Source organism: Oratosquilla oratoria, unplaced genomic scaffold, assembly GCF_046742065.1.
Source record: "Oratosquilla oratoria isolate Oo_2021 unplaced genomic scaffold, ASM4674206v1 SCAFFOLD117, whole genome shotgun sequence".
In the NCBI taxonomy this organism is placed as follows: Eukaryota; Metazoa; Arthropoda; class Malacostraca; order Stomatopoda; family Squillidae; genus Oratosquilla; species Oratosquilla oratoria.
The window spans coordinates 427,501-442,674 of record NW_027467474.1 but is presented as its reverse complement, the minus strand read 5'-3'; the positions used below and the strand labels follow the sequence as shown (position 1 = coordinate 442,674).

The following is a 15,174-nucleotide window of genomic DNA, read 5'->3' as shown; positions in this document are numbered from 1 at the left end:
AAGTGTGAATGTAGTAGTTTCAGAGGGATTAGCCTGTTAAGTGTAGTAGGGAAGGCTTATGGGAGGATCTTAATTGAGAGGATTAGGAGAGGAACAGAAGGAGTAATTGGTGAGGAACAGTGTGGATTTAGGACAGGTAGAGGTTGTGTAGATCAGATCTTTGTGGTAAGACAGATATGTGAGAAAGCTATAGGAAAGGGGAAGGATGTTTTTTGGGCTTTTATGGATCTGGAAAAGGCTTATGATAGGGTAGACAGAAAGGCACTGTGGGAGGTTATGCAGATTTATGGGATAGGAGGAAAGCTTTTGGGAGCTGTCAAGAGTTTTTATGAGAGTAGTAGAGCTTGTGTCATGATTAGAAATGGAGAGAGTGAGTGGTTTGAAGTAAAGGTGGGACTTCGTCAAGGATGCGTTATGTCGCCCTGGCTGTTCAACTTATACATGGATGGGGTGGTGTGAGAGGTGAATGCTTGGGTAGTGGGTCAGGGATTGGAGATGGTTAAAGAAAATGGAGAAAAGTGGGAGGTGAGCCAGCTGTTGTTTGCGGACGACACTGCGCTTGTGGCAGGGTCGGAGGAGGGATTGAGGAAGCTGGTGGCAGAGTTTGGGAGAGTATGTGATAGAAGAAAACTAAAGATAAATGTGGGTAAAAGTAAGGTGATGAGATGTACACGGGGTGAAAGTGGCAGTAGACTGGAAGTGAACATTAAGAGAGAGCGACTGGAGGAAGTGGATAGTTTTAGATACTTGGGTGCAAGTGTAGCAGGAAAAGGTGGAGTGAAGGTGGAGGTAGAATGTAGATTGAGAGAAGCGAGTAAATGCCTTGGTGGATTAAAGAGTGTAATGAGGAATAGACATTTGGGAATGGATGCGAAGAGGAGACTGTATGAAGGAGTGATTGTGCCAACAGGACTGTATGGGGCAGAAACGTGGAACATAAGAGAAGAAGAGAGAAGGAGTTTGAATGTGTTTGAGATGAGGTGTCTGAGAAGTATGGTGGGGGTTACTAGGCTGGATAGAGTGAGAAATGAGGAGGTGAGGAGGAGAACAGGGGTGAAAAAGGAGCTGGGAGATAGGGTTGATGAAAGAATATTAGGATGGTTTGGACACATGGAATGAATGAGTGAATAAAGACTAGTAAAAGAGGTATGGAAGGCAGATGTGGAGGGAGTGAACATGAGAGGACGTCCTAGGATGAGGTGGATGGATGGGGTGAAGGGGGCTTTGGGGAAGAGGGGAATGACTGTTGAGGAAGGAAGGGAGAGGACGGAAGACAGAGGTGAGTGGAGAATGGTTGTATATGGATGATGTTGTGATTGCATGAGGAGAAATGGGCAGGGGGGTGGGGGTGGGGTAGTATGTGTGAGTAAATTTTGACGCAGCCCGAAGGGATTTCTCCCCATCCTCTCCTTATATGCAAGGGGGGACGGAGAGGGGGGGTCGCCGATTAAATGAAGCGGCCTTGCTGTGGATGTGCTGCGTCTTGCGACACTGCTTCTGACCCAGGGCGGTGGGCAAGGTGCAGGGATGACCCGTCATCCAGGAGGTGCTCAGATGAGAGGGAGGGTGGGAGGGGTGTGGAGTGTATTAGGGATAAAATGGGTGGGAGTGTTTTTATGCCTTTCCCTTTTTGGATACCTCCCTTGAAAGGGGGAAAGAGCCTTGGTATATGTATGTATGTATGTATAACAATGTTAACGTGTCATATGTGTACTGACTGGTATTACTCATGAGTGTCTCTGGTCCCCTCAACCCCCTATGTATGTTTGTCCGTGTGATTTAATGTAGAAAAATTACCTGATGAGGACCACAATGGAAATAAGCGTTCATGCTTTTTGTGTTATCCTCGGCAACTTACATTTATTATTTCGAACTATGTGTTCTTGTCATTATTTGCACTTCATGTACATTGATTTATTGCCAAATAAAGTCTATCTATCTATCTATCTATCTATATATATATATATATATATATATATACACACACATATATGTATATATATATATATATATATATACATATATACATACATACATATATATATATATATATATATATATATATATATATACATATATATATATACCAAAGGCTTTTTCCCTCTTACACGGGAGATAGCCAAAAGACAAAGGCATAGAAACCACTCCCACTCATTCCATCCACTACATACTCCACTCCCCCCTACCCTCTTCCCTCCCTCTTATCTCGGCACCTCCTGGATGACGGGTCATCCCTGTATCTTGTCCACTTGTGTGTGATAGTAATAATACCAATGACAACAACAACAACAACAACAATAATAATAATAATAATAATAATAATAATAATAATAATAATAATAATAATAATAATAATAATAATTATAATAATAATAATAATAATGAAAATAATAATAATAATAATAATAACAATAATAATAATAATAACAATGACAATAATTCATACATATATCATGATACTTATACTACTACTACTATTCTACTGTCATTCTTTGTTACACTATCAATCTGTGTCGTGAAGAAGCTTGTGCCCAGGAAAGGTCTTGCCCCGCGGAAGAGGAAGGAAGTTGGGGGAAGAAGATTTTTACTTTTGGGCTCAGAAGAAAGCTCTCCCTCCTGGGGATAAGACACCACCGAAGAACGTCCCTTCGATGAATGGCTTGGCAAGCCATGCAGTGACTGGCGCTCCCCCGAACTCTTGCGGACAAAGACTCAAAGTCCCTTCAACACGACGCGACGCCATGGCCCGGGCACCCGACAAGTCTTTGTCAAGACCTTTATGGACATTGAAGAACTTACGGCCTTTTTTAAACGAGCGAGATCTGGCCAGTTCAACAGCAGATAAATAAGGAAGATTTTTCGAATCTTGAAATTAAGAGGGTTATGAAAGTTGAAGTTAAACCAATACAAGGTCACACAGTTGATGTAATGTCACGACTAGTTTGTCACTATTCTTCATGGTTCAAGTTGCTAAGAGCATGTAGTTATCTTATATTATTTGTCAGACATTTGCAAAGAAAAGGCGTGTCAATTATCGAACTCAATGTTCAATTAATGGAAGTTGCTGAAGAAAGAGTAGTCAAATTTGTACAAAACTGCTATTTTGCTAAGGAGATTGTTTGTTTATCCAAAAATGATCCTATTAATCTTTCCAGTTCTATAAGGAAACTTAAACTTATGTTACTGAATGGTATACTCAGGGTAGGAGGCAGATTAATTAACCTAGAATTGCCCTTGGATATGAAACATCCAGTTATTCTTCCCCATGAACATCATGTGACCAGTTTAATCATTCAACATTATCATATGAAAGTAGGACACATGGGAAGGCAAGCAGTATTAAATCAATTGAGACAGAAATACTGGGTTATTAAGGGTAATTCAGCTGTAAGAAAAGTATTATCTAAATGTGTTAGTTGTAGACGCTTCAAGAGTTCAACGATCACTCAGGAGATGGCAGCCTTGCCAGTAGATAGAGCAAATGTAAATCAGAAACCATTTTTTGTAACTGGAGTGGATTGCTTTGGGCCATTTTTTGTGAAGAGAGCACGATCCCGAGTCAAGAGATATGGAATATTATTTACTTGTCTATCCATTAGAGCCATACATCTAGAGATTTTACATGATTTGACGGCAGAAAGCATGATAAATGCATTTACCAGGTTTATGTCCAGAAGGGGTACAGTTAGTAAATTGATTAGTGACCACGGCACAAATTTCATTGGAGCAAATAAGGTATTGAAGGACAATCTTATCATGCGTCATATTGGTAATGAATTAACAAAGAGAGGTGTGGACTGGGTATTCACTCCTCCTGGAGGTTCTCATTATGGTGGTGTTTTTGAAAGAATGATAGGATTAGTCAGACGAGTGTTAGAAGTTGTGATAGGTTCACAAACCTTGTCTGATGATAGTTTGAGTACATTTTTTTGTGAAGTTGAGAGTATAATCAACAGTCGACCTCTGACTGTGGTATCAAATGATGTGAACGATTTGTGTCCCATCACTCCTAATTCTTTACTTAATTTGGATAATTATGTAGTGACACTCGATGGTGGAGAAATGATCTGTGAAAGCAGAAGGAAGTGGAAACAGATACAGCATTTAGCCAAAGAGTTTTGGCGCAGATGGCAAAAGGAGTATTTGCCTTGTTTGCAAGAACGTCAGAAATGGTTGAAAGTTAACAGAAATCTCAAAGAAGGAGATATTGTCTTAATGGTAGAAAATAACACACCACGCAGTCATTGGTTATTGGCAAGAGTTGTGAAAGTGATAAAAAGCACAGATGGACTGATTAGACAAGTAGAAATAATACGTGGTAAGAAACTTTATAAGCGACCTATTTCTAAATTAATACTATTGTTAGAAGGTGACTCAGTGTAAAAATGACCTCCCGTCATTGATGTTGTGATCTTGGATGATCACAAAGGGGAGGGTGTGAGTGCCGATTGCACTATGTATAAGAATATTTGATGTATGATGTTCTATAGATAAAGTATAATATGTATCGAGGTTAATTACTAATCATGGCTGGTGCTAGATCTGTGTTAAGCACCAATTGTATGATATTCAAGTGTACTGACAATGGTATGTACTAAAATTAATTACAAATCATGGTTTACGATATTTGATGTATGTATAGTACAGAGTACTATGTCTGGGTGGATATGAGAAAATATCTATGACATGTAAAGGAGGTTAGAGTCTAATGGCAATCATAATCACGTGTTGTACGCATGCGGTTACTATGTATGTACAATATATGTAAATTGTCTTTGTCGAAGTTGATGTATTGTAGTGAATAATTAACTATGTTATAAAATGAAATAGAATTAAAGAAGTCATATGAAAGGGAGAATGTTGAGTAGAACGTGACTTATATATATATTTAATGTGGATCCTTTCAATTTGGTATTCCTCCGCTAAAAATTAGTGCACCATCCTCTTCGTGAGGAACGTACAAGTATTGTTCTTTCTGTGTCTAGTTGTCAAAGTGACAACACCTTCGGGTGTGTGATAGGAAGCATAATTGGTAAGCATTAGCAGAGTGAATTATTATCTGTGTTATTTGACTTATGAAATATTTGAAAATATAACCAAGAGTTAGTGTGGACATTATGTTAATTAGTGACATCCGTGATTTAATAGAATCGGAACGGATCACGGAAGTATAGAGTGATGAATATTGAAGGGGCGGAAGAAGAAAGAAAATAATGGTATGAAACATACAGTTTATCATGTATTAATTATTGAATTATAGAGGTTTGTCATGGTTGAATATAGTGCTATTTTGATAGCTTGATTATGAATGTAAATTACAATGTTGAATTGATTTACAGAAACCACCATCACCATCACCACCACCACCACACCACACCATACCATATCACATGTACAGCCAGAATATACCTTCACACCAGTAAGACTGAACTAAGAGAATAAAGAAAAGAAGACAAGCGTGGTGCGTAACATTATTACTTCCTCCTTTACCTCTGTACCTCACGACCGACGACTACAACAGTTTCATTATGCTGTTTCTGCAATTCATGTTGAGGTACAGGGAAGGAGGAATGCCGCCATCAAGATCCAGAAGTTGACTGCATGCGGCCGGCATGGTCACCAGAGCAACAGTGATCCATAAGAAGTATCAACGTATTAAATGATGAAATGACTGTGAGTATATGAATGGAATAACTTGCTAGACTCAGGAGCCAAGCAAAGGAAGTCAGTGTTGAACATTTAAGAATGCTGTGATTGAACAATGAACCATGAGGGTAGTAGGAAAGTGTAATTTGAATTAATATATATAAATTGTGTGGGTTAATGTTGAGGATGGATCAAGAAAGTGTGGTAATAGATTATGTAATCATTTTAGAATGAGGTATGAGATTCCTTGGTGTATTTAATATTGATATGTAAATTGGTGGTGAATATTATAATGTTTAAGTGCTTTGATCACGAGAAGAACACAAGGTAGTCTTTGAACATAGTTTTCTAGTTTATTCTACAACATATTATCTATAATAAGGTGTACAGATTGTTGGGATCCAGTGTAGACATCATGTTAGTTAACATTGTTACACAAATTGATGAATAACAGGTAATTTTGAGTGAACTTGGAATTTAAATGAGGTATAGTTTCTAGTTGCATTTATTTGTATTTAGTGTGAGTGAGCCTTGAATATTCTATATTGAACAAAATGGATAAAGCTACAGTGTATCAACTAAAATCATATCTAAAGGCAAAGAATCAAACTTGTTCTGGTAATAAGGCAGAACTTATGAATAGGATACAGGAGTTTATTACAGCTGAGGAATTAGAAACAGACGAAGTCATTCTGGAGATATTAGCTTTCAATAGAACACATGTAGAAGAAGGAACAGATGGTACATTAAAACCAATAGATAGTGTGTCTCAAGTAGGGGATAGTGACATAGGTAATCAATTAGGTAAGGTGATAGCTAAGAGGGCGAGCTTAGATATCAAATTACAGAAGTTGAAAAGGAAACAAGAGTTGGAAATGGAAATGCATAGATTAAAATTAGAACAGGATAGGCTTGAGTTGGAAACAGAATTAGAATCGGCTATAGCAGAATTTAATAGTTTGAGTAAATTTGACAATAACGTATATGGTAATGTAGAGAATGATCCTCGTGACTGCAGAAGTACACATCAGAATAATAGTGATAGTCAACAGACAAATAGAGACATGGTTGCGACTTTAATGACAAAGAACATGATGCCTGTCCATGTGATTCATAAATTCAATGGTCAGTTAGATAAATATTTTGAATTTATTAGAGATTTCGATATGTTGATTGATAGCAAGCATGTGTCAGATAGTGAAAAGTTACAATATCTAAAACAATATACTGAAGGTAAACCACACAACATAGTTAGAATGTGTTTGAATTTAGATACAAACGAGGGTTATCAAAGAGCTAGAAGTGAATTAAACAAAAGATACGGTAATAAAGAAAGGATAGCTTTAATGCACATAGATAAGGTTCTAGCTTGGCCTGAAATTAAAGAAGAGAATGTTGAGGCATTAGACGACTTCATCGTTGAACTGAATTCATGTATAAGTGCTATATCGGGTATTAATTATGGAATTTCAGAATTACAAAATCTTAGGACTTTGCGTCAGTTGGTTGAGAAATTACCTAGACACTTACAGGATAGATGGAGGAGACTAGTCGACGAGGTAGCTGAGAGTGGGAAGCTAGTGGACATTAAAGACTTAGTCAGATTTCTAGAGAAAGAAGTAAGAATATTGAGTAACCCAACATTTGGGAGAAGTAGTAAGGGAGGATTTAGAGATAAGATAGTAGAAGCGAACACATGGAGTTCACATAGAAAGACGAATTATAAGAAAGGTATAGAACCTTATGATGGAAGAGTCCATGTCAATGTGACACAGAAAGCAAGAGTTTCTTGTTGGTTATGTCAGGAAGAACATGTCATTGATGTATGTCCAGAATTAAGATGGTTAAGTTATGAAGAGAAGTTGAATAGAGCTTACAATTTAGAACTTTGCTTTAAGTGTTTAAGGAAAGGACATAAAGCGTTTCAATGTAGAGTAATTCGTACTTGTGAACAATGCGGTGGTTCACATCTTACAATCATGCATAGGATGAATGAGAATTTCAAGGTTGAAGGAAGGAAAGTAACGGCAAATCCAGCGGTCACTAATGAGGTTGATGATTCTAGAATTCAAGTATTATCCAGTCAATTGAAAGATTCAGTAGGAGACACTACTGCTATCCCAGTTCAAGTAGAGTTAAATGGTAAAGTTGTTACTACCAGATGTTACCTTGACAATGGTAGCTCAGTCACATTTTGCACTAAGAATTTATTGCAGAAGCTTGGAATGACAGACATGAATTATCAGTCAACTACACTACAAGTAAGTACAATTGTAGGTACAAGAGGAATGTCTTGTCTAAATGTTGAAGGGATGTCAGTAGCCGATATAGAAGGAAATAACCAAATTAGATTACCACCTGTATTTGCAGTGAATAAACTTCCTCTCAATCACAGTCATAATATCAGAAAGAATGATATAGAAAGGTGGAAACATTTGATGAAGTTAGAATTTGATCACAGCCAAGGAGAGATAGAAATCATGATAGGTATTAATGTCCCAGAGGCGTCTGAACCTTGGGAAGTTGTACATGCAGAGAAACCAGGAGATCCGTATGCTGTGAGAACACGTTTAGGGTGGATATTGTGTGGAAGAATAACATACATAGTAACCGCATGCGTACAACACGTGATTATGATTGCCATTAGACTCTAGCCTCCTTTACATGTCATAGATATTTTCTCATATCCACCCAGACATAGTACTCTGTACTATACATACATCAAATATCGTAAACCATGATTTGTAATTAATTTTAGTACATACCATTGTCAGTACACTTGAATATCATACAATTGGTGCTTAACACAGATCTAGCACCAGCCATGATTAGTAATTAACCTCGATACATATTATACTTTATCTGTAGAACATCATACATCAAATATTCTTATACATAATGCAATCGGCACTCACACCCTCCCCTTTGTGATCATCCAAGATCACAACATCAATGACGGGAGGTCATTTTTACACTGAGTCACCTTCTAACAATAGTATTAATTTAGAAATAGGTCGCTTATAAAGTTTCTTACCACGTATTATTTCTACTTGTCTAATCAGTCCATCTGTGCTTTTTATCACTTTCACAACTCTTGCCAATAACCAATGACTGCGTGGTGTGTTATTTTCTACCATTAAGACAATATCTCCTTCTTTGAGATTTCTGTTAACTTTCAACCATTTCTGACGTTCTTGCAAACAAGGCAAATACTCCTTTTGCCATCTGCGCCAAAACTCTTTGGCTAAATGCTGTATCTGTTTCCACTTCCTTCTGCTTTCACAGATCATTTCTCCACCATCGAGTGTCACTACATAATTATCCAAATTAAGTAAAGAATTAGGAGTGATGGGACACAAATCGTTCACATCATTTGATACCACAGTCAGAGGTCGACTGTTGATTATACTCTCAACTTCACAAAAAAATGTACTCAAACTATCATCAGACAAGGTTTGTGAACCTATCACAACTTCTAACACTCGTCTGACTAATCCTATCATTCTTTCAAAAACACCACCATAATGAGAACCTCCAGGAGGAGTGAATACCCAGTCCACACCTCTCTTTGTTAATTCATTACCAATATGACGCATGATAAGATTGTCCTTCAATACCTTATTTGCTCCATCTACTGGCAAGGCTGCCATCTCCTGAGTGATCGTTGAACTCTTGAAGCGTCTACAACTAACACATTTAGATAATACTTTTCTTACAGCTGAATTACCCTTAATAGCCCAGTATTTCTGTCTCAATTGATTTAATACTGCTTGCCTTCCCATGTGTCCTACTTTCATATGATAATGTTGAATGATTAAACTGGTCACATGATGTTCATGGGGAAGAATAACTGGATGTTTCATATCCAAGGGCAATTCTAGGTTAATTAATCTGCCTCCTACCCTGAGTATACCATTCAGTAACATAGGTTTAAGTTTCCTTATAGAACTGGAAAGATTAATAGGATCATTTTTGGATAAACAAACAATCTCCTTAGCAAAATAGCAGTTTTGTACAAATTTGATTACTCTTTCTTCAGCAACTTCCATTAATTGAACATTGAGTTCGATAATTGACACGCCTTTTCTTTGCAATTGTCTGACAAATAATATAAGATAACTACATGCTCTTAGCAACTTGAACCATGAAGAATAGTGACAAACTAGTCGTGACATTACATCAACTGAGTGACCTTGTATTGGTTTAACTTCAACTCTCATAACCCTCTTAATTTCAAGATTCGAAAAATCTTCCTTATTTATCTGCTGTTGAACTGGCCAGATCTCTTCATTTTGGGACAAGAAAGCAGGTCCTTCAGACCATCTACTGGTCTGTCTCATTCTAGTGACATCGTCAGCAGGATTATCCCTGCTGGAGACATACATCCAACATACATCCTCAGAGTTCTCTCGAATCTGAGACACTCGATTAGCTACAAAGGTTTTAAATCTTAAGTGATCATTATGCAAATATTTTAATACTGTAGTTGAATCTGTCCAAATATAAATTTGAGTTAACTTTAAAGGTATTTCTCTCACTATCACACACTTCAATTTAATGGCTAGCGTGGCTGCCACCAATTCAAGTCTTGGAATTGTAATTGATTTTAAAGGTGCTACTTTAGCTTTTCCCAACATGAAGCTACACTGGATCGTACCATCAATATGTTTGTATCTTAAATATACCACTGAACCATATGCTATTTCACTAGAGTCACAAAATATGTGACACTCAATTGTCTCTACCTTTGACGTTATACCTTTCTTAGTACAACGATCAATACTATACAACTTGAGCGTATTTACTCTTGACATCCAAACATTTATTAATCCTTGATCTATTTCACTCAAAGTACAATCCCATCCAATGCCGTTTCTGAATAATTCTTGTAATAATACCCTTCCTTCAAGAACAACTGGTGCTACCATGCCCAGTGGGTCGTAAATTTTACCAATTACTGCTAGCAATTCTCTTTTTGTTCTAGGTATTTCATCAATGTTGATTGATATGCTCATCTCATCCTTGCCAAGAGACCAGTTCAATCCTAATGTCTTTTGTACCACTTCTTCATCCTCAATGAACTTCTCAATATCATCACTACACTTATCTTTGAGTATATTCTTCAAAACTTCACGGGAATTACTATTGAACTTTGTCAAATTAAATCCACCTTTACTACAAAGATCTATCACATTATTACAATTGTCAATCAACTCATTAATGTCATCGGATGACACCAACATATCATCAACATAGAAGTTATTAAGAACTATTTCACTTACTGATTTATGAAACTGACTCCCGTGATCTTGCACAACTCGTTTTAAAGCATAATTTTCAATACTAGGGGAGCAACTAGCACCAAATGGATGAGAAGTCATCCTCAGTTTAACTATATCACTTCCTATGTGTCCATCCTTCCACCATAAGAAACGCAAGTAATCTCTATCATCTTCAGGCACTTTAACTTGATAATACATAGTTTCTATATCCGCAGTACATGCATATAGTCCTAATCTAAATCTCAAAAGGACACCTAACAAAAGATTGTTGATGTCAGGTCCTTGTCTCAACAAATCATTTAACGATAAGTCATTTACACGTGCTGCACAATCAAATACTACACGTACTTTATCCCTTTTTGTAGGATGTTGCACTCCAAAATGTGGAACATACCAAGCTTGTTGATTACTCACTTCATACTTAGGTACTTCTTCAGCGTACCCTTTCTCTAGTAAATTAGTCATAAATTGCTTATACTGCTGATGATATTCATGATCCTTAAACTTACGCTTCAATTGTTGAAGTCTTTTGACTGCCATAGGTTCACTGTTAGGAACTATCCTAGGTTTGTCTGTCATTGGTAAAGGGATCTCATACTTTCCATTATTCATTTGCCTACACCCAGACTCGACAAATTGTAACCATCTTCTATCCTCTATACTGGGTTCTACTGAATTCAGTGATGAATCTACAAACTCTCGATTATAAGATTCAATCAATTTCCTTTCTAAATAATTACCATCAACCTTTATCTTATTCACAGGAATTTCATGATTATTGTCTATTATTCTTCCACACAATATCCACCCTAAACGTGTTCTCACAGCATACGGATCTCCTGGTTTCTCTGCATGTACAACTTCCCAAGGTTCAGACGCCTCTGGGACATTAATACCTATCATGATTTCTATCTCTCCTTGGCTGTGATCAAATTCTAACTTCATCAAATGTTTCCACCTTTCTCACACTAAATACAAATAAATGCAACTAGAAACTATACCTCATTTAAATTCCAAGTTCACTCAAAATTACCTGTTATTCATCAATTTGTGTAACAATGTTAACTAACATGATGTCTACACTGGATCCCAACAATCTGTACACCTTATTATAGATAATATGTTGTAGAATAAACTAGAAAACTATGTTCAAAGACTACCTTGTGTTCTTCTCGTGATCAAAGCACTTAAACATTATAGTATTAATGTCCCATAGGTTCACTGTTAGGAACTATCCTAGGTTTCTGTGTCTAGTTGTCAAAGTGACAACACCTTCGGGTGTGTGATAGGAAGCATAATTGAATAGGAACGGATCACGGAAGTATAGAGTGATGAATATTGAAGGGGCGGAAAGTATGAGATCCCTTTACCAATGACAGACAAACCTAGGATAGTTCCTAACAGTGAACCTATGGCAGTCAAAAGACTTCAACAATTGAAGCGTAAGTTTAAGGATCATGAATATCATCAGCAGTATAAGCAATTTATGACTAATTTACTAGAGAAAGGGTACGCTGAAGAAGTACCTAAGTATGAAGTGAGTAATCAACAAGCTTGGTATGTTCCACATTTTGGAGTGCAACATCCTACAAAAAGGGATAAAGTACGTGTAGTATTTGATTGTGCAGCACGTGTAAATGACTTATCGTTAAATGATTTGTTGAGACAAGGACCTGACATCAACAATCTTTTGTTAGGTGTCCTTTTGAGATTTAGATTAGGACTATATGCATGTACTGCGGATATAGAAACTATGTATTATCAAGTTAAAGTGCCTGAAGATGATAGAGCCAATCTAGAATGTACCTTATTATGGAGAGGGACGCTTAGTGGGCGCCTTCCCGCTCTCCCCATCTTCGCAAGGGATCGGGTAATCGGAGCTACTGGGTGTAATGACGATAAAAATAGCTCGCTCAGGCGATGGACGTTTAAACTTTATTATTAAAAAAGGTAGGTAACGATATTATCATTTCTTTCCGACAAATTTTATAGAAAATAAATTTTCAGTATAAAAAAAAATTGTATACTTTTTTTTCCTTTATTCTTTTTTTTTTTTTTTTGCATCCGAGACACTAAGGTAGGTAAGGAAGGAGGTAGGAAAGGAAAAGTGAGGATATTAGGAGGTAGGAAAGGAAAAGTGAGGATATTAGGAGGTAGGAAAGGAAAAGTCAGGACATTAGGAGGTAGGAAAGGAAACGTGAGGATATTAGGAGGTAGGAAAGGAAACGTGAAGATATTAGGAGGTAGGAAAGGAAAAATGAGGACATTAGGAGGTAGGAAAGGAAACGTGAGGATATTAGGAGGTAGGAAAGGAAAAGTGAGGATATTAGGAGGTAGGAAAGGAAACGTGAGGATATTAGGAGGTAGGAAAGGAAAAGTCAGGATATTAGGAGGTAGAGAAGGAAAAGTGAGGACATTAGGAGGTAGGAAAGGAAAAATCAGGATATTAGGAGGTAGGAAAGGAAAAATCAGGATATTAGGAGGTAGGAAAGGAAAAAATCAGGATACTAGGAGGTAGGAAAGGAAAAGTCAGGTCATTAGGAGATAGGAAAGGAATTCTTGAGTTAGTTCTTGAGTTAGGAATCCTTGAGGAAAAGAGTCCTGGCGCGTAGGAAGCGAATGACGGAAGCCTGTCAGTTGCGTGGGAAGGAATTGGGTAAAACGAGACGCATCCCAAGGGTCAAGTGGAGGGGGAGTGGTCGAGAGCTGGGAATGGAGGGTGGAAGGGAGGGAGCAAGTAAAGAAGTGGAGAAAGGACGGAGGGAGGAGGAGGGGGAGAGGTGGGGAGGAAATGAGGTGGACGGAGGCAGTGAGGAAGAGGTTAGGAGATAGATAGAGAAGGTGGGGAGGTAGGGAGGGAGAGGTGGGGAGGGAGAGAAGGACAGATGGAAAGGAAGGGTAGGAGAGGCAGGGGAAGAGAGAAAGAGAGGTAGGGAGGGAGAGAAGGACAGGTGGAAAGGAAGGGTAGGAGAGGAAGGGAAAGAAGGAAAGAAAGATGGAGAAGGAGAGAAGGACAGGTGGAAAGGAAGGGTAGGAGAGGAAGGGAAAGAAGGAAAGAGAGATGGAGAAGGAGAGAAGGACAGGTGGAAAGGAAGGGTAGGAGAGGAAGGGAAAGCAGGAAAGAGAGATGGAGAAGGAGAGAAGGACAGGTGGAAAGGAAGGGTAGGAGAGGCAGGGAAAGAGGGAAACAGAGGTGGGGAGGGAGAGAAGGACAGGTGGAAAGGAAGGGTAGGAGAGGCAGGGAAAGAAGGAAAGAGAGGTGGGGAGGGAGAGAAGGACAGGTGGAAAGGAAGAGTAGGAGAGGCAGGGAAAGAGGGAAAGAGAGGTTGGGAAGGAGAAAGGACAGGTGAAAGGGAAGGTTAGGAGACGCAGGGAGAGAGAGAAAGAGAGATGGGGAATCAGTTTTTGTGGAAAGGGGGAAGAAAGACATGTGAGACGAAAGGAAGGGGAATGAAGAGGAGCGTTGTTGATAAACTTGGAAATAGAAATAAACCGAAACACGAAAGTAAAATGTAAATATAAGAGTTTGGGAGCCAATATCCCTCCCTCCCAATGATCTCCTACCTTTCCCTCCACACACCGCCTCCATATTTTCTTCCTCCATAGCTTCTTACTCCATCTCTTCTCCCTTCGTGACTCTCGGGCCACGTGCTCAGTACTTTCCCTCCCTCCCTCTTCTCTCCTTCCTTATCTCTACCTACGTAAATTTGTCTCTCACACTGTCCCTCCTGTTCTCTCATTCCTTCTCTCTCTCCTTATCTCTCTACACACATATGTCTCACACACTCTCCCTCGTATTCTCTACCTCCTTCTCTCCCTCCCTATCTCTCTTACCTATATACATGTCTCTCACACTCTCCCTCCTGTTCTCTCCCTCCATGTATCTCTACCTACATATGTCTCACACCCTGTCCCTCCTGTTTTCTCCCTGCTTCTTTCCCTCTCTATCTCTCTGCCTATTTATGTCTCTCACACTCTTCCTCCTATTCTCTTCTTCCTTCTCTCCCTCCCTATCTTTCTACCTACAAATTTCTCTCACACTTTCCCTCCTGTTCTCTCCTTCCTTCTCCCCCTACCTATCTCTTTACCTACATATGTCTCTCACACTCTTCCTCGTATTCTCTCCTTCCTTCTCTCCCTCCCTATCTCTCTACCTACATATGTCTCACACACTCTCCTTCCTATTCTCTCCTTCCTTCTCTCCCTCCCTATCTCTCTACCTATATATATGTCTCTCACATTCTCC

At 38.6% G+C, this 15,174-nt stretch overlaps 1 protein-coding gene across 1 annotated transcript; it reads right to left on the bottom strand.

The window, feature by feature from the left end:
- Nucleotides 1-8,615: 8,615 nt before the first annotated feature.
- On the bottom strand, nucleotides 8,616-11,540 carry LOC143022567 (uncharacterized). The gene has a single exon (XM_076180836.1). The coding sequence runs from the start codon at nucleotides 11,538-11,540 to the stop codon at nucleotides 8,616-8,618; it is 2,925 nt and encodes a 974-aa protein (XP_076036951.1).
- Nucleotides 11,541-15,174: the final 3,634 nt, after the last annotated feature.

Coding starts and splice junctions, on each gene's coding strand:
- LOC143022567 (XM_076180836.1), bottom strand. CDS start 11,540: ATGAATAATGGAAAGTATGAGATCCCTTTACCAATGACAGACAAACCT.